Source organism: Prinia subflava, chromosome 12, assembly GCF_021018805.1.
Source record: "Prinia subflava isolate CZ2003 ecotype Zambia chromosome 12, Cam_Psub_1.2, whole genome shotgun sequence".
NCBI classification, from domain to species: Eukaryota; Metazoa; Chordata; class Aves; order Passeriformes; family Cisticolidae; genus Prinia; species Prinia subflava.
The window spans coordinates 19,373,886-19,399,634 of NC_086258.1; the positions used below are offsets into that span (position 1 = coordinate 19,373,886).

The window sequence follows — 25,749 nt, forward strand, 5'->3', positions numbered from 1 at the left end:
GTCCTTGCTCTCCTTCCCTGTTTCTGCATAGCTGGGAACCATGGGTTTGATGGAGAATTCCTCTGAGACAGTGAAATCCCCTGGATTTAAACAGGGTTTCGACCCAATTATACATGAAAGCAAGAGGCTTTTTAATGGTGGGGGTGGGCTACAGTCCCCGGGGATGTTCTCCTGTGCAAAATGAGTGCTCTGCAGAAAGCAGCTGAGCCCCTGAAGCACAAATCAAAGGCTCAAAGTGGAATGTCAGATTGTGCAGACTGAAATGATTACCTCCAGGTAGTTGAAAATCCCCAGAAGATTCTAATAAGCTTGTAGAGATAAAGGCAGAAGGAATCATGCAGCTAAGGGTAAGGGCTCATGTTACAGCCAAACTGACTTTGGTCACAGCCTGCATTTCATCTGCTCTTATCTGTGTCAGAATAAAGTCAGGAGGATGTGACTGTGTGCAGAACAATCACACTCTTGAAAAACACCTCTCCCAAACTCCACTGCTGTGGCTAACCTGCAGTTTGGAGTAAAGCTTCCCCAGCTACAGCTGAAGCCACTCTTGCCTCAATATACTGCCTGAGAAATAACACCAAGCCTTTTCTTGATCCTGCCATATTCCCTGCTTTCTTGGACTCTTAGCTCATTAGGGCTTGAGCAATAACTCATTTTTGGGGGGATCTTCAGCAGCTCAGAGATGTCCTTGTGTTGCCAGTTTGGGCTTTTTAGGAGCTCAGCCTGCTTGTCAAGGGCTCAGCCCAGCATTCTGATACAGGTAAGGTCCCTTTAAGGAAGGAGAGCACGAGCAGAATATAAATTTCATTTTTTGAAGTCCCTGCCTTAAGCATAAGCAGAGGAGATTGGCTTTAAACAAATCAACAATATGCAGTCTGTAGGAATAAGCACACAATGCACAGACTCATCTGCCAGAGGAGCAGACAGGAGGAAGAGATCCTTGTCTTTTGAAGGTCAAGGGTCAGGGACAGGCTGGGCTCTGCCCTTGGAGATACAGGTCCTTCCAACCTTGGGTGACTGCCTGATGCTGTCAGCACGTGCTCATGACCACCCACCTTAAACAGGGCTCCCTTGCCAAAAAGCTCTTTTAAAATATGACTCAGCTCTGCATACAAGAGCTGTGCCACAAAGAGCTGGAGAGATCAGGTTCTACTCATTTAGCTGGGGAAGAGGTGAGCAGAGGGGGGAGCCTCAAAATAATTTTTTTAATCCCTTTTCCTCCCTACTGAAACAAGCCATAAGTTCAAGCAGCCTTTTAGCTCTCCTGTCTTGGTTGTGTTCCCAGCAAACTCATTCCTCCCATTCCCATGGATCAGCCAACGTAAAAGGCACGAGAGGCAAGATGGAAATGAGGAGTTTGGCCACACAACAGCTTCATTCCACAAAAATCACACTTGGGAGAGGCCATTTCTACCTGAGCAACAGTTGGGACAAATTAACCAAAACCAGGATGATCTCAAGGACCTCCTATTGCTACAGCAGCCTTTTCACACAGGGATTTGCAGGTGCTCTGGGAGGCTGCAGCTAACACAGCAGGCTTGTCAGACACCCCATCATCATCACGCTGGAGAAAGAGGTTGGGGTGTTGTAAGGAAATAACCCAAGCACTTCTGCCTTTATCTCTAAAGGTAGTGAAGACATTGGGGCCAAGGGCTTGTGGCAGATACCGAAGGAATTTTTCCACCTGGTTCACCCCAGGGAAGCAGCTACAGCTGCAACACAACCTTGTCTTTGCTTGAAAGAGATAAAGGCTTACCGTGGCTCAGCAAGAACTGCTGGGTTTTAGAAGCAAATTTCCACTAAAGTCTGTCTCATCTTTCAGCCATACCAATTCCTCCAATTAAAGACATCCCAATCCATGAGACCACAGGGGCAGTGGTTTGGAGGCTGAATTCAGGACCACAGTCCAGGCGTGAAATTGTTTGAGCTGCCACTGACACAAGCCATATTCTCAGAAACAGACCAATTAAGCTGTAAAAAAATTCATTCTCTCACTAACCAGACAGGCCTCGGCCTTCATGATAAAGATGAAAAGTACTTTTCCTTCCAACATTATGTTCTTCTAGTAGAACTGCTAGACAAATTCTGCAAATATTCAATTGTTAAACATCTGAGGAAAGCTTGTATTACTATTGAAAAGTAGAAAAAAAAAGAAAAAAAAGAGCTCCAGGCCAAGCTTTTCTAGGAGTAGAGAATTTTGGCAGCAAACACACCACCCTATAAAAGAGCTCACGTTACCAGAAAGCATTTGACCTAAAACTCAGGCCACTATAAAACAGCATCCCATATTAGGGACCCAATATGTGTACTCAGATGTGGAAAATTTGTTCTTTAGCTGTGATCCAAGGCCGTCCCCTCTGCAGAGCAGCAGGTCTGTGGGGGTCAGAACACTGTGCCAGCATTGCTGGATTTTTTCAAGTCAGTGTTAACAGCAAGTCCAGTCCTGCAGCCAAGGGACACTTGCCAGTGCCAGAGCCCTGTGAGGCTGCATAAAGCAGGAGCAGGAGGCACTGCCAAAGCCTGACTGGCAATAACCTTAATGAGGGCCAATGAGCCCTCAGAGTGCTTCCAAGCATTAAAGCATTTGCTCTTGGAGAGGGCCAGCAAACTTCTATCAGATCCCAGACAAGGAGTTCAAGTGAGAAGTAGAGGTAGGCACAAAATTGGAGGGGTTTGGCAGCAGCTGAATCCTCTGATCAGAAGCAGGCCATTATTTTTAGTGTCAGCTGAGGGGCAGGCTAACAGTAACCACAAGGCTCAGAAGGCAGTTCCTGAAAGAGAGAGATGAAGAGGGATTTTTTTTCCCCCACTACATTCAAAAGCTGCTTACATTCATTCATTGAAGGCTCCACCCTTCATGATCATCTCATCCCATCACCGATTTCACTTGCTGCTCGCTTTCTGACAGCACAAAAAATACACCCTAATTCCATCACAAGCCTTTCCATCCCTTCCTCTTCAACCCAGAACACAACTGAAAGCACAATTCATGAGTTCCAGTCTTGCCCTGCTTTGTCCCTTTGCAGTTTCTTCTGTATTTCAGGCATAGGAGCTCTAAAAGGGTTCTAATGTCTCTGCCCACAAGTTTAAGGATCTCATTCCAGTTCCAAAGTGAATCCTTCAGTTCCAAAGCTCTGCTAGAAAAAAAAAAAATCTGCCATATCTCAGCACATATCCTAAACTACTCAATCCCATTTTTAGTCTAGTTTGTGCTTTGAGGAAAATAAGAAGCCTGGAACCGTTTTTGTTTTGAATCTAAATGCACTTTAGGGGCTACAAAAAACGGTAGCATTTTTGTGACTCTCTCACTGTTCCAGTGGACCTACTGAATTTTTCAAGTTATGTGAGTGAAAACAGAGAGGAGATAATAAATTGCTTCTGCCCTTTCTGAGTAGGACTGTCACCTCTCTTCCCCCAAGCCTGCCAACAAATAAACACTCGGAAAAGGCTTTAGAGTCAGTCCATCTGTGTGGAGTAGAACAAAGCAGCTGGTGCACCAGGATGATGCACAGGGTCACACCAGCTCAGAAGCTGCTGATTAAACCATAATTTCCTGTAAATTTGCAGCATCAATGCCTGGCACAAGAGGTGGAAACAGCAGGACACCTCCCTGCCAGCTTCAGTCCTGCAGCAAGATAGGAAATAATGAAGCAAACAGAAATAAGGAAGTGAAAACTACTTTGGAAATGGAAACTGAAAGAGAAGGCTCTCTAAAACCTCACCAGCAATAAATTAGGTCTCAAAGGAGTTATTAATACTTTTAGAAAGAAAGGTGCCTGAAGCAACAGCCAAGCAACTCTACAAGCATTTTTCCTGCAGAATAGAATGTGCCATCCTAGTGCTGTGGGTAAGAAAGGATCCCTCAGCCCTGCTTGGAAGATCAAGGCAGAGCCTGAAACAAGAGCACTTCCAAGGAGAGGTTTCCAGAGCGTGCCAAGGACAGCAGCTCAGCACCATTCCAGGAGGATTTAGTTCTTCCTCACTGGTTGTCACAATGCTACAAGCAAGTTACAGCAGAGAAATTTCAGAATACTTTGTTCTTTTTCTTAGCTGGGGAAAAAAAATGTTGTTAGGTGAGGGATAAAGGGAGGAAATTTTAAAGAGGAGCAAACTGCTCTCTGCAGAGTTTCACCAGCTTCATTTCCAAACAGCACAGCAGCACTGCCAGATCAGTCGTGTCTCCCTCCAGTGTCATCACCCAGTTACTTCAGGACAAGCCACCAAGGACCTTCCAGGAGCTTTAATCTGAACCAGGGCCCTTTCCTGGCACCATGCCCCATCCCAAATGGATTGCAGGATGGTGACACAATCACCTGGCTTCTCCCACCCACCACCCTGCTTCGCCTCCAGGAGTGCTCTTTGTCCCCCTCAGCTCAGAGGGCAGCTCCACCGTCTCCCAGGGATCTGTGGGCAATATAAAAGAAGCTGCTGAAGGACAGAATAGACATGAGAGGAGACAAGGATCACAAAAGGGAATTCAGAGTTTTATTTCCAAAAAAAAGTAATGCAGTGTTGAAACAAAAATCAAATTCAATTAGTTTTCCTCCAATTTGAATGGCTACAAAAATAGATTCTACCCAAATCCATAAAGCCGGTTAACAGTACCATAACAAACAAACCCCAAAATTACTCATTCAGATACCACATACAGCAGTCACAGCAGGAATCTAGCATATATTACTTAATGTTTTTTTCTTGAAGTAAATTTCTAAATGTTTCCGTTAAAACTGAAATACCCATAAGATTTTTAAAAAATGTACAAAAAAATAATTGTTGGAGGTAACAGTGTGCGTTTATTAAAATCCTGCGCCGAGGCAGTCAAACATTTATAATTTAAAACCCAGCCCAGTAGAAAAGAGAAATGTGCAAACATTTGAATGTTAGATGTACTCAGAGGCTTGTGGTGCATCAGACCTGGCATCCACTGCTGTCCTAAAGCAAGGCAGGCTCCAGCAGAAGTCTCCAAGAGGCACTGAAGGGGAGGCAGGAGCAGAGCCGGGAGCTGCAGCTCCCCAGCCTGGCTGCTGGGAGCGCTGGTGCTTCTCCCCAGGGACGGTTTGCCCAGTCAGTAGTGTTATGGCACTCGATCCAATGCCAGGAAGTCTTCCGTGAGTTCTGGTCAATCTGCTGCAGCAGGGAAGAATGCAAAAGGCATTTGAACAGGCAGGCATTGAGAGCTAATGAGAGCTAATGAGTCCATACACTCAGACTGCTGCTGGCAGCTCTGGCTGCCTCGCCAGCTCACTTTGTGATAAGGGCAAGAGTCAGGAGCCTTCAAAGGATTTTTAGCTCTCCCTTCACCACTGATGTAGCAGTAAGGTGCTGAACAGTGCTCACACACCACTCAGCCAGCCAATTCCCACCCTGAAAACTCAGGTCAAGAGTCCTGCACAAAGCATTTCAATAAGCTGAGGCTTATAAAGAAATCTCATTCTACTTTCTGTTTCCTTTGTCTACTTCAAATATCTTTATCTTCACCTACCTCCTCCATTACTTAGTCCATGTCCTAATGGACTTCTTGCCAAATTTCTTTCTGCATAGCTCCTGCAATGACACAAGAAGAGATTCCTTATTGCAATGCACTCTTATCCCATCCACTCCCAGATGCCGACAGAATACCAGGATGAGGCAGTGTCCAGAGGAATGCACAGAGCAGAGCATGTCAGGCAGTCACTGATCCTTCCACACCAGCAGCTACCAACCCCACCAAGCCTCCTGCATCCGTTGCAGACAGTAGTCCTTGGCCTGCACTTGGTAGCCCCTGACCATTCTAGGGAGATGAGGTAAAGCCCCGCAGCCGTGGTGGTTGTACAGACAGAATGGGAGCAGAGACACTGAACACATCCAAGGGACAGTGTCAAGCCAGGATTAAAACTCCAGAGTCCCATCCTTGACCAACTAAGCCCGTGTGGCTTGCCCTTAGATCAGTATGGGTTGACACAAATAGAAACCTGTATGCGAATACTCAGAGTCCTGTTCCTTGGGGATGTGGGAATGTGATCTCTCCTGCTTTTCGGAGAGAAAGAGACAAAGCATTATTCATAAAAAAATGTCAAGGGACAGCATGTGAAAGAGAACCTGCTTCTCATTATTGCCCTTTGGTAGCTCGTGGGATGCACATGTGACCAGATTCCAGCAGAGGGGTCCCTGCCATCAGGTGGGCACCCCCCTGCTGTCACCTCAAGCTGCCCTCCCCTGCCATCCCCAGCCATCAGGAAGAGAAGTTGGTTGCTACTCACCCTCTGCCCCCCTCCAGAGTACTCTGGATCTCCTTCAGCACTTCTGGAAAGCAGAGGGTTAAAGCAGTGAGCTAAACCAGCGAGGATCTGCTTTCAGGCAGCTGCCTGACCACATTCCACCTCCCCAGTGAACAGCCCCCAGAACCTCCCACAGCTCAGAGGTCAGCCCTTAGATCATCACTGCCCCTTCAACCAGGTCTGCACTGGGCAGGCTGGCACACAGGACTGAAGCAGTCATTTGCCAGAAGAAATGTTGCCAATCCCAGTGTACCAGAGCCCCAAAGGAACTGTCTGTTCCAGCTGTCATCTTACACAAGTCCTGCTGGAAATAAAGATCCTTCTCTTATCTCAGCAGGGAATGCAGCTCTGCAGAACAACCCCTGCCCGAGGGCATGGCTATCTGTCCAACCCCTCATTTCTGGGGATTCAAGAAAACCCAGCATTTCTACCAGTAATTACAGAGCCCTTGGAACTGGAATCCACAAGTTTCCCAGCAGCTTTCCTCTTTTCCCACCCAGAAAGACACCTCCCCTCTCAGCAATAAGATTTCATCTCACTCACTTTCATCATTGAGTAAGGCATGTTCCATCAGCCTCCCAGACTTCCTTTCTAAAAAAGAGTAGGGAAAAAAGCTTTTACCTAATAATATTTTCCCCTTTTCCTGAAATAAGTGCAGTTTTGGAGAAATGCACAATGGAACTGTATTTTTTCCCCACATTAAGTACTTTTTGACTTTACTGAATGCTTCACAACTAATCCTTAAGGTCTCTCACACACTGAACAGTTTTTCTCAGCAATGCTAGTTTGGATAACAGAAGATCTAAATAAGTTCAGACCTTTCCTCATGCAAAAACTGTTCTATCCTTTAAGGGAATCTTTCATATGCAACTTACTTCAGAGCTATCAACTAAAATACAGTCCAGGCAGGTCACAATGTTTCCCCCACATCCCTCCTTATTCTTCTCTTTCTTAGGTAGAAAATATCAACTGTAGCAATAGGAGATACATTTTGAGGTTTACACACACCATGCTACCCTCAGTACACTTATTTTTTTCACTTACCATCTTCTCCACAGTCACCTGAACTCTTTCCTGGTGGCCTAAAAAAGGAAAGGAGGCAGAAAACCATTACTGATGCTGAGGAACAGAGGTGCAGAGAATTCCTGTGTGTTCTTGGCAGCTACAAGAGGCTCCAGTGCACATCAGGAAAATGGTTTGCTGAGAGTAGGAAGGGCTTTACCACATTCTGGTGATGCAGGAGTCTGCAGGCACCACAGAACACTTTTAAACTCTTAGAATAAAATTCCTGTAGGATCTCTGTGAGTGTCAGATCTACTGTTACTCACTGATGTTCCAAGGGGAGAGGAGGAACGCTGAATTTCCCTTCACAGGGCAACAGCTCAGACTCAGCACTTGGGAACAAGCAAAGCAAGCCAGGGCTTGCTCTAGGTTTGTGACTCCAGCTCAGGGATACCAGTTCCAAAGCTTCCTGCTCTGTCCTCCCACAGGTACTCCAAGTAGGAAAACCATCAGGGGGAAGGTTACATTTCCTAACACCAGTCCCTCTGTGGGTGTTAACTCCAAAGGGGTTTTCTCTCCTCCCTACTCAGACACAGGCAGTGTGCAAGAGTGTCACAGACATTACCTGGATTTCCTTGCAGCGTTCTCTGTGCCAGACTTGCTGTGCACGTGATTGTTGCTGGTCACCTCTGGCACGTCCACGATGCACCGGGGCTCCACCAGCCACTTGGTGGAAAGGGAAAACCTCTCAAACTCCGACGGAGAGATCAGATAGAAACCTGCAGGGGATTGGGAATTTAGAAGGGCAGTTCTCAGGGAACAGTTCCAGAAAAGGTGATCCTAAAAAGGAACAGATCTAGGCATGGTCTATGCTTGGCACTAAGGGTTTGCTTTTCCTTCTAAGCATGGAGGGATCACTGAGGAAGATATTACCTCAGCTCCTCCCTGGTTAGCCTAGAGGCTGTGCAATTTAAGGTTATGCTGAGACATAATTCTGTTGTCCTGTGCTGACAGTTGGGAAAAACAGCACAAAAAGACACAAAAAAAATGAACTAGAAAGCAGCAATCCATCTTCAGGAGCCACAGGATGTTGGATCCCAGTTTTGCAATGTGAGTGCTGAGAAACTGGCAAGGACAGGAGGCACAGTGGAGCCATTTCCCATAGCCTGCTGCTTAGAGGGAGGTGGCCAGCTGGAAGTTATCTAGGGGCACATCCAAGCTGAAAACCACTGTTCACTCCTGTATTCATTAACTGTAATGGAATAAACTCACTCCTCCTAACTCATGTGTTGGTACCTGTTGGCAGCTGGTACTGCCCAGAAACACACAATGAACAATTTCTGAAATAGTCTCACACGTGTACACAGCCAGCTAAAAACCACTCAGCTGTTTCCCACAGTCTCAAACACACAAAAGAGGGATGATGTGGGAGAAGCCCACCTCACCTTGGCCATATTTGGTGAAGACACAGGATGCAATGCCACTCACATCCTCCTTGCGGATGCAGGGGTAGCGGATCTGCAGCTTGAGGAAGGGCAGGGAGATGATCTGGATGTCTCCCAGGTTGGTCAGCACTGCCAGGTCGTTCTCACTGTAATCATCAGTCTTGCAGCTGCCAAAGTTGGCAACTGTCACCTTCCGGACCCTGCAGCCCTCCAGGGCTGTCAGCTTGAGCTTCAGTTTGGAGCTGACCTTGGGCAATGTGAAGACCTGTCACAGAAAGGGGACACTGACACCTCTGGCTGCACAAAGGCAGCAGCAGCTCCCCGGGACATCTGCTGCTCCCTCCCTGAATAATGTTCCCATTCACAGGGAATACACACAGGTGTAACCAGAGCCACCCCCCTGCTCACGGCACGACAATGAATCAGCCACAGGAAGTGTGAGAATTTCTTTCTATTCTGACATCACTTTTACCCTTCAGGCTGTAACTGCACTTCTCCCCTATTTTTTCAAAACTCTTCCCTATTTGGCTACAAATTAATACAAAAAGAGAATAGGGCTTGAGTTAGTGTGCAAAACAAGAAACTTTTAAGGTACTTCACAAAAATACCTACGAATTCCTGCTTCTGCACTAATGACAGAAAAGCTCTTACCCAAAAGCAGAAACAGCCTTGTCCAAAGAGTATAATGTAATGTGGGCATAAAACTTCTATATTCAGCATGTGCAGCACTATGCTGAACACCCAGTTTGCCAGCACACACCTGATTTATGGAGTGTACCCAACAGAAGTGCTGTCCCAGGGCTGTTCTGCAGGTACAGGAGAACAGGCACTCCCAAGAGTTCTCTCTCCATGAGCAGTGCCCAGTGCTTTAGCAGATTTCATGCACAATTCATGGGCACCTCCCTTCCTCAATAGGTGACACTCACCTTAAATTGCTCTTCAGATACCACCAGCAGCTGGTGGCTGCCTTGCATATCAGGACTCTTGGAAAGGTCATGTGCTACTTCTAGAGGTTCTGGGAGGGGAGTGCTGCGTCCATCCAACACAAGTATCCCCACAACAGGAGCCCTGTGCATCAGCTGAATCTCTTTGGCTAGACAGGCAAGATAAGGAGGCAAACAAACAGAAAAAACAAACAGGAGTCTAGTCAGAAACACTTTGTTAGACACGGATTCACATCCTCTCAGCACTGGAGGCCTGTATACTGTGGTTATAGAAATGCTGCCTAAAAGGATTTGATAGTTGAAGGGCATTAGGGCATTCTGACTGGTCTGATCTGTGTTAAACAGAAGCCATTGTTACATAAAGACAACAGGCCCAGCTGTCAGAACAAGGGACATGTGCAGCCAGGGCTGATGGCAAACTTCAGTGACAGCTGACACAAATGAACACTTCTGAAGTAAGTAGGAAATGAGGCTGAGACACATGGAGCAGTGCTGAAGCTCCAGCTCAGCTGCTGCAGTGAGCATTGCTCAGCTCAGACACTGCCACACTTGGCTCCAGTCACTGATAAACAGCACTAATTGAGAGACCCTGCTTTCCTGGCCATAACTCCTGTGAGTGATGGCTCAGACCCAGCAGAACCGTGCTTTCACGAGGCACTCACCCTGCTCTGCCCTCACAGGCTCATCCATTCTCCTCTCAGCTGGAGGAACACGTAAACAGAAAGCGTAGACTGTCCCTCCATTGGTGCCAGCCCACAGGGACGGGCAGTGCCGGGAGCCTGGAGTGACAAAGAAGCCCATGAGGAAGGCACCATCCATGACACAACAGCTTTCCCTGGCTATGCAAAACCTCCCTCTGTTTACAACCTACCTATCTTTGCATTAGGGGAGACCTGCCAGGAAAACTGCAAGTTCTTAACATTTTTTCCCCAAAACATGACTACCAGCAGTCCTTAGAAAGGGCACTGCATGTGAGCAAAGGCAAAAGCACCACCATATGAGCCACCACAATTGCTGTGTCCAGTTTTCACACATTTTCATCACAGATGAGCAGAGTAAACTTGTGCATGCTATCAGTTTGGGCTCTGATGCACAACCAGCCACCACCTTCACCAAAATTAAAAGGCTCTGCTGGAGACAGGGGTGAACTTCAGAGCAATGAGAGAAGGAGAACTTTATACTAAAAAGTCAGATGCCAATCCAGCACGTTTGAAAATCATACATAAAGACTTGATTCAAAGATGAACTGCCACTTGCCTTGGATTAGCCAGCAGCTCAGAATGGCTAAATAACAATTCCACACGACAACATATGCTCTTGTTCTATATTGGTTTTTCAGCACAGCACAAAGTAGGACACAGGAGGTGCCGAGCTTTCCTGGCAGTAAATCCTAATACACTCCTTGGCAGAAGAAGTAAAAACCCACTTGGAAGAAGAGAGAGGTGCTTCTCCTACTCACTGTCTCTCAGGAAGGTATCAGCAAAGTACAAGGTTCGCACGAAGCCGGTGAAGGAGTCTTCTGCCGAGCGCGCCTCGATCTTGCGCTGCACTGGAGCCAGTTCCATCTCCTGCAACGCGTCCTGGTCAAACTTGGCATTTGCTTCTTGCACCTTCACAGGGGAGGAGACACTCAGTCAGTCAGGGACAGACACAGCAGGGAGAGTGGCAGCAACAGAAAGGCACAGCAAAGTCACACTAGTGAACTCGTCCTCTGAACTGATCTTCTCTAAAAACGCGTCTGTTTCTATCTAACAGGGCAGCATCAGAAATTGCCATTTTTCCCTCATACCAATAGCTGTTGATTTGACAGCAGGACTGAGACCACCTCCTTCTCTAGGCAATCTCAGCAGGCTCCAAGCTGCAAACAGACACACCCCAAAAAGGTGAACCCCTCACCTCTGAGGCATTCCCACCACCTCCTCGCCGCTTCCTACTGGACACGCGGCTTCTTCTGATCCGCCGGAATGACTGACGCAGGGACTTCTTCAAGGATTTCACCCGAGACAGGGGACCTTCCAAGGCCAGCTGGTCACTGGGATGCAGTGTGCACCTGGAAGAGGGAGACAGTAGCCACACTGTCACTTTGTACTGGGTGGCAATCACTCCCAAGAGTCCAACAGGATACACGCTTATTGGAACACACTTAAATATTCTGGAAGATCTTCAAGGGTAGAGAAAAAAGAAGCAGAGTTTCTTGCTACAATGACAGCTCTTGAGAAATCACTTATCACACCTTGCTTTGTTAGTAATTCCAGGCCAACATAAGGATTACCACAGACCCTTTGGAAAGATGACACTTACTTGACAAAGACCAGTCGCTTCTGCTGATGGTCAAAAAGCCCAAACCCATGGCTGGTACCAAAGGCCACAAGCTTCCACTCGGAGTGCAGGGCCAAAGAGGTGACCACAGCTGGTGGCTGACACTGGACAAGGACAAATGGCTGAAAACCAGCCTCAAATCGAACAGGCCCATCTCGAGTTCTCAGCTTCTCGTGACCTTTCCATCTGTAACCCTCTTGGTCCTGCAGGAGATCTGCCTCAGCATGGTCCACCACGTGTTCTGCGTCCTCGTCATTCAGTTCCATCACCAGCACCTGAGAGGAAGAGAACCACCTTTGCTGCAGCTTTTGCTGCACAGGCAGACCTCCAAGCTGCAGCCCTTCCTAAACTACAGCACCTCTCAGGACAAATAAATAAGAGCAGATAATGTCTAAAATACCAACTAGAGAAAGCAGAAAATCCCAGAATGGGTTGGGTTGGAAGACACCTTAAAGATCACCTAGTTCTAATCCCTGCCATGCACAGGGACACTTCTTCTGGTCAGAGCTCCATCCAACCTGGCCCTAAACACTTTCAGAATGGGGCATCCACAACATCTCCAGGCAACCTGTTACAGTGCCCGACCACCCTCACAGTAAAGGTCTTCCTATCTAAAATCTAATCTAAACCTACTCTTTTCTCTTTCAGTTTAAAGCTTCTCCCCCTTGTTCTGTCACTCCAGGACCTTGCAGTACCACTCCAGACTACCTAAGCAGTCTGTATCCATGTCTCTTGCAGGCTCTTTTCAGGTACCAGAAAGCTGAAATTAGATGACCCCAAACCTTCCCTTTTCCAGGCTGAACAATCCAAATTCTCTCAGCCTTTCCTCATAGCAGAGCTGCAACCCTCTAATCAACTTGGTGGCCTCCTCTGGACTCACTCCACCAGCTCTATAACCTTTCTGTGCTGGATGCAGTGCTCCAGGTGGGGCCTCACCTCAGCAGGATCCCATGAAGCATTTCCAGAAAACAGATCAATTTACCTTGACAGAAATGAGCATTTTGAATTTCAGCAGATCTCCACTGAAACCTGCACTGAAAACAATGTTTCTGTTGATTGTTCATATTCCAATACCTGTCCTGCTGTGCCAGCTACAGCCAAGTATCCACTGTATTTACACAGGTAGATCTTCTGGATGCCAAGTCTTGGATCATCACTGTAAGGATCGAAGGTGCCAACCTAGACAACAGAACAGAGAGGGGCTGGCCTTTAACTGGGGCAGGAATCAGAACTCTGCAGGTTTTCAGGAAGTTTCTACAAGCAGCAGCTGTCTCACCTTGCGGAGTGGAGGCCACTCATCCTCCCCCAGGGTGTTCATGTTGTCATTGGGATCAGCATCCGTGAGGAACACTCTCACTGTGCTCAGCTTGTACAGGAGGTGCAAGCAGACACCAGAGGCATCCCAAAACCTCACCGTGCCATCCTCATGCCTGGGAGGGAGGATACAGGAGCACACATCACACAGGAGAACAGCACACAGAGGGGAAAACAGAGGGGGAAATACAGAACCAAAAAAACAAACCACTAAGAGAAAGATTTTTGGCTTCTTGTGTGTTTTTTGTGGGTTTTGGTTTTGTTTTAAGGTTGTTGGGTTTTTGTAGTCCAGCTGTTCTTGGTGATCTGACACCATTACATTAATTTAAGATTATGCCAAAAGGGCATGGAAAAGGCCAAATGCTTAGCATATGGAAGGAAAAAACTCATCCAGGCAAAAATACTGTTACTGTGATGGAAGGAGAAAAAAAAAAAAAAAACAAGCTTTAATCTTAGTTCTCCAAGTGAAAATTTGCAAGTCTTCCAACACAAGGGTAGGACCTTCTAACATGCTCCATCAGAAATGAAATCGGAGGAACAGCCCGGTGAAACTCTCAAAAGTGCTTTGAAAAGAAAATGATACATTTTTATGCAATAAGACAATCTCTTGCTAGCTACTTCCACCTCTTAGCTAGATCTGTTCATGCTGATCAAAGCAGACAGGAGTCCAAGCTAACCTCTATTTTAAGACTCAGGGTGTAAGGTAGAGGGAAAAATCCTTCAAAATGTGAAAGATTAAGCTCCACTTTTACACTGCTGCCTTTGAACCAGGCTGGATTAGTGCCTGCACTCCTACACACTTTGGGAGCAGGGGGAATGGGTAACACAACAAAACTAAAAATCAGCCACTTTCTGGGTTATCTGTGGACATCATGACCTGTTTGCTCAGAAGCAGCAAAATAAATTGGCTTTACAAAGCCAGCAGCACAGCTTTGAGAAGCTGCACTGTAAAACTGCAGTATCTGCCTTAGAAGATGAGCAGACTGACTCCACAGGAAAACCACAGTCAGTCAAAAAAGGGGAACTGGAACTGGAAAGGGCTCCCTAATGGTTCTCAGGTCAGTACCTACCCTGTCAGCAGCAAGTCCCTCTGCGGAGGATCTGGAGCGATGTTGGTGCCACCATCAATTGGCCACGGCTACAAACACAGGGAGAGAAGTGTGTGAGTGCCTAGGCAGTGACAGTGTAGGGAGGATACAAAGCCAGCAGGAGGGCAGGAACTCCAGTGCAAGTGGCAGTGGAACAGTCCACGCTGTCAGCTTTTGTTTGGATTAGATGTTCCCGTTCTGACACCAACTGTACCTTTTAGAAGGCATTCTACACATTTCCCTGAGAAGCTTCAAGCTTTTACACGAGAGCTTTGTTACCACCAACAGCTGGGAACACTCAGACTTTCCCTCTGGCTTGTCAGAGGTCAAAAAAAATCACATTTTAATTCTCCAGTGTAACTGTACTGGTGGTGGTGCTTTGGGAAAAAGCCTCTCTTGACCCTGTTAACAGGCAGGACAGTGTCTGGTGGGGCTGAGCCTTCTGCAGATCATCAGCAACACAGACCACCCACACCCTGGGCACTCACACTGACCTGGACATGTGGGGACATGGGGACACACACAGGGGACACACAGTGGGGGACACACAGGGGGGGACACACACAGGGGGGGACACACACAGGGGGGGACACACACAGGGGGGGACACACAGCTACCATACCATGCTGGAGTAGTGAATGTTCTGCTTGCTCCCAGCACTGATAATCCTCTCCCAGAGCTTCAGTGGGATGTTGGAGACGTGGTGAGAGCAGGTGATGGCTGAGCAGTGCAGGGAGGCCAGGTATGGAGGGTGCACTGCTGGCCAGCCTGCACTTTTCAAGTCTATGACCACGAGCTCTTCTTCTGCCAGCACCACCAGGGCACAGGGCTCATCGAACTCTGCAGAAACAACACTCACTGAGGCTGACAGAACTCACTGACCAAGGTCACTGCAAACAAGCTTCCTGTAAGGCTGCTCTGAAAACTTTGAATCACACAGCTCCACATCAACATGTTTGTTGGGAAAAACCTTAAATGCTTCTGTGTTAATTGGACCTATCAGTATAAATGAATCTGAAGACACTCACAGGTTTAGTGCAAATTCATGTTTTGTTACATCACTCCTGGACTGTGACAGTGACTTTTAACAGATTCCATTGCAGAGTAAAGAAGTTGTTAACAACAATGACTAAATAACACAAAGTTCATACTTACTACTGTAACAGGCAGAATTCCAAAGACTTTACCTGCAGCTAATTAACAGCACTGGGTGGAAAGACATGCATACACCCCAGCAGTGACCCATTTAGTGCTGTGTTAGGACCACAGTCCATCCAGGCTAAGCTGCTTAAACATGCTAATGCCTTGGGTTCTGCAGAATGTTTCTCTGCTTGAACTGACAAGTATTTACAATTCAGCTCTTTTACTTATCATTTTCTCTTCTTCCCATATGTTGTGACACATCCTCTAGACCTTCTTTTTAAAGATGTGTACATCACCTAATAATTCTTATGTGTATTAGGAACAACTACAAAAGAAATAAGTTAATGTAACTTGACTGTCAGTGACATCTGACACAAACAAGAATTCTAATTCTAGTTACAATGGAAAATCTTGAGTGAAAAAAATTTAGTCTACCAGGACATTATTGCAGCAAGGTTCACGAGTCAGCCACAGCAGCAAACTGCTGGGGAAAACCAAACCCACAGACCAGTTCACAGCAGTGACAATTAACACAGCTACAGAAATCTGAGGGAATATAAAGCTGGACTGGGGCTGATAAACAGTGAGCCATTAGCAAACTACCTAACTCAGCTCTTCCCTGACCTTCCCTCCAAGACTGTACTTTTACTTCCCTCCTTTACTTGGTTAACTATCTGGAATACACTTGCAAGAAGGCACATACCAACACTGTTCACTCAGCGAAATTAAATTCAAGTAATTAGTACTTGGCATCACTAGTGAGGCACCCCAAGTTTCACCTCTGACTAGGTCCAGCCACAACACATCACTAATTAGTTCAGTTTCTTAATGAAAAAAAATGTTTTCTATTCAGTTTTACTTTGCTTTCCTATGTACCATCATTTACAGTTGCCCACAGGACTCAAAATAAAACAAACAAACAATAAAACAAACAATATCATCTCTGTACTGTAACAGCCCTGCAGTTTGCTGTTGCCAGCATTTAACCAATTGTTTTAACATTTTTTTCCCTTCAAAAACACACATCTGAGCTCATTTCTTATGGCAAGAATCTATTTTAAGTTGCTGAAGTAGCAGGCACAGTAGAATTTGTCATGATTGCCATACACTCACCCACCTCACTTAAAAAAAAAAAAGAAACAGGAAGGGCTGGCCTTTTTAAAAACTGTTTCCACAGCATATTCAGGGTAGTGGAAAGTCACCAGCTACGACCATGCTGCAATGCCTAAGCTTTGTGCTTATTAAATTAAGTGGCTTTGGTATACAATTAATACCTTGGTATTGCCATTGCAGGGAAGACTGCTTAAGGGCAAACAAGGCAAGCTATGTAGATCCACTAAGCTTAGGCAATCAGCCACAAGGAAGCTTGTCAACCAGAGAAAACTCATTTTATTGTCAAATACTTCCTCATCTAAGTGCAACAGTTTCAGTTTCCTGTAGCAGCTCCTGTCTGAACCCACCAGCAGTGGTGTTAACTGGATAATTCAATTCTTGGGAAGTAGAAATATAAAGCTTGTTTGTTCAGTTATTTCATCCTAAAGGATTTCTAATCATATCCAGAACCTGAACTCTAAGTAGTCCAACTCTAACCTAAAAACCTCAGACTTCTCTCATCTTTAAGAGTTTTGTTCCATCATCCAGAATCTCCACTCTGATAATTTCACAGAAAGGAAAAGGGTGTCCTTCATTAACACCAGAAGGTATTGAACTCGAGCTACAAAACAGGACCTCAAGTTTATCAGCACTGTGAACCAGAAGATTTAGACCTATAGGTTCTGCACAATTGAAAGATGTTTATAAAGGCAGTGTTGTGCAGGGAAAATCAGTAACAGACACATACAGGCCTTTCTGCTCAGTTACACTGCATTTCTCTGCTCTCCTTTCAGTGACCTCAGAGGGACTGTTAAGATCCAGACAGAGAGGCAAGAGGGAACCCAAAAGCTGTTTCTTTCTGCCTCTTTTCCCAAGACATTCCTCCCCTGGATCCGTGCTCTGCTTCCAGAACAGGCCAGAGGGATCCAACCTGCACTGACACACTTGGATGTGGAGCTGTGGCTGTCCCCAGCCCCCTGGCAGGACACAGGACAAATTGGTTTGGAAACCAGTCCAGCAGGCAAATCTGAGACTAGAAAGCCTGAGAAGATCCAGTAACAGAAGATTTACTTACAAGCCTCTAAACAATTTGCAGTTTAGTCTGATCCAGCTTCCGACACTGCACACTTTTGGAGCTTGAAACAGCATTTTATACTCAGTTACTCCAAGTTAGCCAGAAGCAAGAACTACACCAGCATTAAACAAAGAGTTCCTGGGGAAAACCCTTTACAGTTTACAGAAAAGGAAGAATGTACAGTTACTGCAGAAGGGCAAGAAAGCTCTTCAAAGAAGCAAGAATCTGACAAGCTCTACACAATTCCAGGAATGAGAGCTATTCAGTTTACATTCATGTTCACCAGCAGCAAGGAAATTAAGTTCTCCATATACTGACCCTTGGTTCTGTGTCACCCTTTTGCTGATTTATTACCCAAAGCTCCAGACACAAATCCAGGTACTAATTAAAAGAAGCAGTGTCTCAGTGGGAGTAAATTCTGGTTTTAATTATCAGCCTCCTTTGAAGTGCTATTTCCAAACAACAATATTCAGATCCTCATTTCACAACCTGGTTATGTCCAATGTCCAGTTTAAACAGACATAAGCTTAAGAGATCTTTTCTCATTTACAGAGTAGCCCAATTTTTTTGAGGAATGTATGGCATTTGTAACCAGCCCTTTATTTACACCAGTATTTTACATTTCACTTTTAAATGGGAATCTTTCACAGCTGGACTCAATGTTAAGGGTCTTTGCCAAACGAAATGATTCTGTGATTCTTTGCTGAAGGCTCAGAAACTCCCCAAACAACTGACCTCCTTATCACATTTCATATGCTATTTATACCAGGCAGATTTCCACACGTCCACAGCTACCCTAATTCCTCAGTAATGCCCTTCCACCACATACCTGCAGCAGGATCTGAACTGAAGATTATAAAGAAGTCTATCACTCGTGAGGTAAAGTCAAAGGCTGTTTGCTGGCTGCCGTGGATAACGGAGATACTGTGCCGGTCCCCATAGCTAGCCCGGGGCATTCCTCCTTGGAATATTATGTAAGGAAGCCTTAAGAGAAAGAAAGAGTTAAAGTGGTCTGTGCTGAAGTGAAGAGCAAGAAAAAATTTAAAGAAACGTCAAAGCAAGTTTGACAACAAGTTCTAATAATGTTACTGTAAAGGGTTCATGTGGCATTGGACTCTGCACCCTTCAAATTGGTGAGATTGAAGGGATACAACACAAACTCACCCATTTTTTGTTGTCTGCCAGTAGATCTTGGAGATGGCCTTGCAAGGAAAAGGACCTGAGGAAACAGAGTTATTTTTTGCAATTCAGGAAGTTCATCCTTGCATCACAAGTTGCTGATTCTGCTCCAGCCAGGTCACCTCACCCTCCACCCCAAGGGGAGCCACCTAGATTAGTAGGAGCCAGCAGCACCTCCCCACACCAAGCCACATCAGACAAGTCTTGTGGGACACACTGACCACAGAACTCTGCAGCAAAACACAGCTTAGGCTCAGGGGAAGTTCCAAACCATGCTGCTGATGGCTACCAGGGAGCAGAAGTGCTGCTGGAGGAGCTGATTAACTAGAAAGGATTGCTAAAATCACAGCCATTCCTGAAACTAATATAAAGTGATAGAGCTTTAGAAGCTTCTCTGCACTCAAAAGGTGAGGTCATCCCCATTTGATGGTTTCCAGCAAATCAGAAGCTTCGTTTAATCACTGCCCAGGTCAACAAAAAATACACTCAGCTCACTATTAATTACACAGGATCCAAACAACTCCTGCTGAACAGGACACCTGTTAAAACAAAGAGCTGAATCACCATCCCTTCTTCATAAGGGGCACTCTCCTTGTTCAGGACACACTTCAACGATGCAAAGGAGTTTCAAATCCAAGATAAAAACTGGGCTGAAATCCCTCAGTCCAGGCTCACAAGCCATTCAAGAGGCAGCTCTGCATTTTGCCATTAAACACTAGGGAGAACTGTGACCTGAATATCCTACACAAGCTCAGAATTAGTTTGAGTTTAGACAAATACACAGAGGTTAAACTTCACTTACTGACCGTAAGGCACCGTGTTTTCCAGAGGCTCTGATGGTTTGTTGTCACTGGACACTGCCCACTGGGTGTAACTCCCATCGTAGTGACAACTAATGAATTTACTGCCATCCCTCTGCCAGTAGAGGTTCTCCAGTTGCTGAAAAGAAAGCCATACAAATGAGGGCTGTTATCTCCCCAAAACAACCTGTTCTTACTAAAAAAGCAGCTTTGTCAAGCTCTCCCTGCACCTGATTTGCCTTCAGAGTGTCAGTGAGAGCCCTTCCTGCCCTGCTGAACTGACTCTGGATTGAATCAATACCTGGCTGCCCAGGAAATGCTGTATTGCTTTGTTATTCTGCAGGTCCCAGAGGACAATCAAAGCCCTGCTGTATCCAATCAGGATCTGGTCAGGGTTCTTAGGATGCTCCTGAAGGGCTTCCACCAGCTCACAGGATCGCCTGTTGCAGTTATCTTCTGGTATCCTGCAGGAGCAGAAGAGAAAACCAAGAGAAGCTGATTCCAGGTACAGCCTGAAAGGACTGTAATAAAAGGCGTAAGAATGAGAAATTAAGCAACAAAGTTGAAACAGGTAATTACAATCTTCCCACAAATCCTTCATGCAGCAGAAATATCTTTTGGGAGACATCACACCAGGCCTACCACATGGACCCAGTCCTGTTTTCTTCAAGGAAAGGCCAAGGTTTACAATGAATTCCAGGACTGGATCCCAGGACTGTAAAGCTTGAACCACCCATCCCATTCTTACAGAATAAAGGTGGATGGAAATGTCAGCAGGAGATGTGGAGTAGGACAGTTTTCAGCAGCACTCAGCAGAGTGATAAAAACCCTGTTTGAACAAAGCAGCATCAGATGTTCTGCCAGTGGTTGAAAAAAATAAATGGGTAATTACAGCTAAATTTTTTTTTTTTCCAAAACTAAACACAAGGGCTCAGGCACAAGGTTTGCAGATTCACCCCAAGTGAACATGCTGTACCTCCAGTGATAACACCAGGCTGGAGCAGGACAGAAACTGTTACTTAACACACACCAGGACCAAAAGTTACTTTCACCAGAGTCAGGCAGATACAGACAATGCTTAACACAACAGTGAGGCCCCAGTGCATAATCTGGGGTGACATTTTCACAAAGGATGTGTCTGGTAATGGGATTCCACCTCCTGTTTGCTCACTCACCGCTGCAGCACGGCCTCAGGGGTGATGGTCCTGTCCTCCAGCACTCGGAAGGAGGGCAGCTCCACCACAAAGATGTTGCCACTCTCCGTGCCCAGGTACAGCACCTCCCGTGAGGAATGTGGAAGCACGGCTGTCACCTGGGTGGCACTTGGTGGAGAGCTGGGGATGCAAAGAGACTCTTGTTACTGAGTTTGGGAGAGTTAACAACATAACAAGGATATATCAGTGTCATTTGTTTTGGAGGTGTGATTTTTTTTTTTTTAAGAAGGAAAACATCAGCTTTAAGACAAATTACGTCAGAAGTTTTTGACAAGTGCATGGACAAAGAACCAGACACCTTCTTTATAGAACTCTCTCTAAGTGTTCCTAAAAATAGTTCACCTAAAACTGGCAAGATCAAGTGCAACTAAAACCACAACAGCATTTCAAAGTCTGATTTAAGTCATGGTTAGATTTGCCTAACCTTAACAGCTCCTGTACTTGCAGCAGTGAATGAACAATGTTTTAAAAGATGTCACTCTTTGCACTGGTTGAGCACTTTAAAAGCTGGTCTCCCATGTCCCAGCCAGCTCCTGCTAGGTTTCCATGGATGCCCTTTCAATGGATTCAGAGGAGTGGCAGGCTGTAACAACTGGACAAGCTCTAGCTTAAACAATAGCAGAATTTTCTGGCTTGCTGACCCCCAGAACAGCTCCCAGCCCTCCTGTGCCTCACCCAGGTGGCCCCTTGAGGGTGAAGCGATGCTCCTCCCGCAGCTCCGATGCTCCCCCGTGCTGCTTCAGGCTCCAGAGGTGCAAGCTGTTATCATCCAGCAGGGTCACCAGCTGGCACTGCAAAAATCACACAACTTGCTTTTTTCAGAATGCCAGTATTAAATATAACACAGTAAATTTAGCAGTAGAGTTGCTGCTGTTCACAATTCCCTGCTAAAACAGGACTGGGGAGCTGGTTCAGTTTTTTATGGCAGTGAACAAACACTGCAGCAATAGGATTTGGGGGGTGGAGGGAGACAAGAAGTAGCCTCGAGGCTAAAAACCCTGTTATAAAGGCACAGGTTATCACAGAGGGGGATGACAGGGATTTAGGCTCCTGAAGAAGATCAGCCTGTGCTGTAAAGCCCAGCCATGCAGCTGCAGGCTGTATCTCACCTCCTCCTGGCTCAGCACAGGTTTGCTGAACACACCCCAGCTTTGGGTGGGGCTGATACACTCTGCTACACCACACTCCTCACATTCTTCATGTCCAACCTCATTCTGGAGGGTTGTGTCAGAATCCTTTTATGAGCCCAGCCCTGCTGGCTGGATGTTCAAATTGAAGCATTTTACCTGCTGCAGCCACACCTGGTGCAACACTCCCCATGGGAGTTTCAGTTTATATCATTAGTTAAGCAAACAGACACCCAAAACCGCCTCAAGAATTAAATCCCTCACGAAGAGGCCACTTGTGCTACACTGGGGGCATCGGGCAGCAAAGTGTGTGACCAAGACACCAGTCTGACAGTCAAGGGAAAGTGGTTAGACAGCCACCAGACATTCGGAAAATTCTGCTTTCCTATTTTTAGAGTGTGGCAATAACTGTTCAGCAATCCCCAGGAGCAAGAGTCAATACCCCCAAACACAAAGGAAACAAACTTAACAGCCAATGAGGCTAGCAGTGCTGTTTTGAACTCCTGAAAATAATTAAATCAGCTCAGCAGCAGCTCCTGCTCTATCTGTTGTGCAGAGGAAAGACCACCCAGTCCTACTGAAAAGTAGGGGCTGCAAAAGGAAAAGAAGTTCTTGCTTCTGCAGCAGATTGCCTGAACTATCCTGGCCTTATTACCATTCCTAGGATGTTGCTGGAGATAAATGACTAACAATTATGAACAATAAAGCTACTCTTTAGTTTAAAGCTTCTCTTTTAGTTTTACTGAGCATCTCCACAGCAACAAGCACTGCTAAAAGCACAAAATACACTGGGATAAACATTTCCAACCAAGCAGCATTTGAATACACTTGGTAATAGGAGCCCAGATCCCTGGAATAAAATCAACATCTGTTTAGGGGAGATCTACATAAGGTCCCAAAGGTACTGAAAATGCACTCACCTGATCAGGTATAAAGTGAATCTGCATTACAGTGTTGTTTTCTTCATGTAAACCCATGAACTCCACCCCGGGAGCACCATATCTGATGAGTTTGTTGAGGATCTACAGTATTTAAGGTGACCCACAGCTACAATTAATTGATAAGAAGCTTGCTAGGAAGCAAGATGAAAAGAGATTAGTTTGAAACCATGTTTTACTGTTGGTGAGCTGGACTGCAAAGAATCAATGCAAATCTACTTTTGATTTTACATGTTTGTAAAATCTGCAAGCTGTGCTCACTGAGGAGAACAAGGAAGTTCACTTCTTTGTTCCATATATGCAGAAGAGGTGCCTAGACCCTATTTTTTCTCAGGGATGTTCAGTGGTTTCCCAGACACTCCAATCCTGCTTAACTAATTTGTAACCAGGAGACAGATGGCTACTGCCTGCATGTGGAGTCCAGCCTCTGAGCACAAACACCAGCAGCAATGAATGATTAAGCTGGCAGAGACAGCACCAACTTCTCCTTTCTGGGCTGGGTGACATGCCTGTTTTACAGCTCATTGAACTGGTCTCTGCCATGAGAATTATCTCACACACACAAAAATCAGACTGGATGTCATTAGCTAAAAATATAAATTACCACCTTCAATGTTTAGGTCTTTAATTCCTGGATGGTAAAAACTCAGGAAGTAGAAAATATTTCTGACTTCAGCTTTAACCTTTGAAATAGAACTGCTTTAGGGAAAAAAAAAAAAAAAAAAAAAGGAACCCTGCCCCAAATATTTAAACAACCCTGGAATTTACAATGTGAAGGATTGCTAAACTTAGGCCAGATCTACTCTGACCTTCTGCAAGAGCAGAGTCTTGTTTAATATCTGCATCAGCTCAGCTTCTGTTGGAGCTGTAGCTCAGCTCTTGGAAAAATAAATAAAAAAAAAAAATCCCACCCTGATCAGACCAAAATCACTCCAAAGCCTGGCAAACTGTGCCAGTGTTCCAGTACTCCTTGCCTGCAAACTCACACTTAATCTAACTTTTGAAGTGTCTTCAAAGCTGCACTGACTCTGTTGAGGTCAGAGAGCACCCAAGGTGTTCAAAGGATACAATTTGATGGCTCCCGATCGTGTCCCGATGGCCATGAGTCGGAGGAAGGGGCTGTAGCCCAGGGCACTGGGCTGGTGGGGAAATCCATGTTCCACAGTCTGGGGCACAGAAGGAAAAATCAAGATCAGCAGCTTGTTTCATGGGCATTGTGGGGCAGAAAGTCAACATGGCATGGCAGTCTGAAATGCAGCACTTAATGGCAGCTTGTTCTGCTGAAAGGTGTTCAAACCTTTTTGATTTGCTGAAAAACAGCCCGAGGATGAATGTGTGCCAAGAATCCCTGGCTCCACAGCCAGGATATCCAGAAGGGTAACAGAAATGAAAGAGAAATATTCTGAAAACAGTAGCCTGAGCAGCTCTTGATGTTAAGATTATAAATAACTCTGCACAAGCACAGCATAGTCAGTCAATGCAACACACTCCATCACTCCACATCAGCTGCACTTCTGTAAACCAACTGCTCAGCACAATTTCAAAGTCTGACACAAATACTGTGCGCTGTAAGATCAGCTTTATCTGCCAAATTCCACACAGGTCAGCCTTCCTGACCTCTTTTTGGTGAGTGACATAAAGAAATGGTGCAAAGCAATGCAGAGCTACGAGTGAACAACAGTGCTGATCAAGGAAACAAAACAGATTTCCTATGAGCAGTCAGGAAAACTAATGTAATCCATATCCATTTTCCAGAGGGAACATGAGGAACAGTGGAATTTAATGAGAGCAGGAGCCTGCTAGGCCACCTCAGAGTATCCTGCCACACTTACAGGATGTCACCAAGCTGCTTGGAAAAGCTCAGTGAGGTTTTCAGAAGTGCTAATGCACAGCTCTCACACACAGCCAGGTAAACAGGGCTGGTGTCCCCACAGATTAATATGGAAGATTAAGAGAGATGCTTCCTGGAAAACGCTGATCCTTACAGGCCCAGCTTCTGGAAAACACCTTCTTTTAAAGCAAGCTGGCCAGCTACAGAATAGGAATTCATTACACTCACTACTGGAAAAAAAAAAGGCAGAGAACCCTCCATCTATGGCACCTGCACCTCACTCCCATCCTCATTTCCATCATGTCTGAAGCAAAGCTACCACATCACTTAAGTTTTATGCTTTATTCAGCCTAAAAGTAACACCTGGACTTTATTTCCTGCAGAGTGATTTCCCAGCTTAATCCCCTGCACGAGAATCAAACGGAGCTGGTTTCATTTCTGTGGTCAGGCCCCAGCCCGAGGTGCCCCAGCTGCTGCAGAGCACTTTAATGTCTTTAATGTCCTGCTCAAAGACACAGCATACATAGTCTGCCAGTTTGCTTCAGTCTTACCCATTTCATCACAATTCCTAAACTACAAGAAAAGACCTCCCTCCTCTAAATACTGGGTACCCCAGCCTGAGGTCCTCTTAAGGGAAGGTGAGCCTCTTCAGAAGATAAAAACTGAAAATATTGGAACAGTTCCCGATTTTCCACTTCCCAATTCATTAGGCTGGACAAAAGAGTAGATAGCAGGTTTTTTACCTTTTATAGGGAGTAAGCCAAGATTAGTACTACAAGCTCCAAGACCATTGAGTTTACTTCCTTTTTTGATAACTTATTCTCCAGCCTTAGCTATTTATATTCTAAGAAGCTAATTTAATTGTTAGCTTTGAATTACTAAAAACAAATTTTGAGAAGTCAATCTTTTTACTGTCACCCTTGAAGCTACTGCTAACCAACCTTTGCACAGCTACACATATAAAACTTCCTAGAGAGGGCT

General features: G+C 45.6%; 1 protein-coding gene across 2 annotated transcripts in view; it reads right to left on the bottom strand.

The window, feature by feature from the left end:
- Positions 1–4,463: 4,463 nt before the first annotated feature.
- The window catches only part of LLGL2 (LLGL scribble cell polarity complex component 2), a 32,888-nt gene continuing 11,602 nt past the window's right edge, over positions 4,464–25,749 (bottom strand). The window contains exons 3-26 of one of the 2 annotated variants that reach the window (XM_063408963.1): positions 24,006–24,103; positions 22,920–23,001; positions 21,548–21,663; positions 20,834–20,992; positions 19,960–20,122; positions 19,665–19,797; positions 18,844–18,898; positions 18,509–18,663; positions 14,992–15,209; positions 14,352–14,419; positions 13,244–13,397; positions 13,042–13,146; positions 11,950–12,242; positions 11,545–11,698; positions 11,108–11,258; positions 10,311–10,427; positions 9,631–9,797; positions 8,705–8,969; positions 7,885–8,038; positions 7,302–7,339; positions 6,801–6,848; positions 6,240–6,282; positions 5,483–5,544; positions 4,464–5,124 (exon numbers count right to left, since the gene is read on the bottom strand). In XM_063408963.1, coding sequence (XP_063265033.1) covers positions 5,120–5,124; positions 5,483–5,544; positions 6,240–6,282; positions 6,801–6,848; positions 7,302–7,339; positions 7,885–8,038; positions 8,705–8,969; positions 9,631–9,797; positions 10,311–10,427; positions 11,108–11,258; positions 11,545–11,698; positions 11,950–12,242; positions 13,042–13,146; positions 13,244–13,397; positions 14,352–14,419; positions 14,992–15,209; positions 18,509–18,663; positions 18,844–18,898; positions 19,665–19,797; positions 19,960–20,122; positions 20,834–20,992; positions 21,548–21,663; positions 22,920–23,001; positions 24,006–24,103 — 3,003 coding nt within the window. In that variant the 3' untranslated portion in view covers positions 4,464–5,119. Of the gene's footprint in view, positions 5,128–5,482; positions 5,545–6,239; positions 6,283–6,800; positions 6,849–7,301; positions 7,340–7,884; positions 8,039–8,704; positions 8,970–9,630; positions 9,798–10,310; positions 10,428–11,107; positions 11,259–11,544; positions 11,699–11,949; positions 12,243–13,041; positions 13,147–13,243; positions 13,398–14,351; positions 14,420–14,991; positions 15,210–18,508; positions 18,664–18,843; positions 18,899–19,664; positions 19,798–19,959; positions 20,123–20,833; positions 20,993–21,547; positions 21,664–22,919; positions 23,002–24,005; positions 24,104–25,749 lie in introns of both variants that reach the window. The other variant, XM_063408961.1, reaches the window with a different exon arrangement.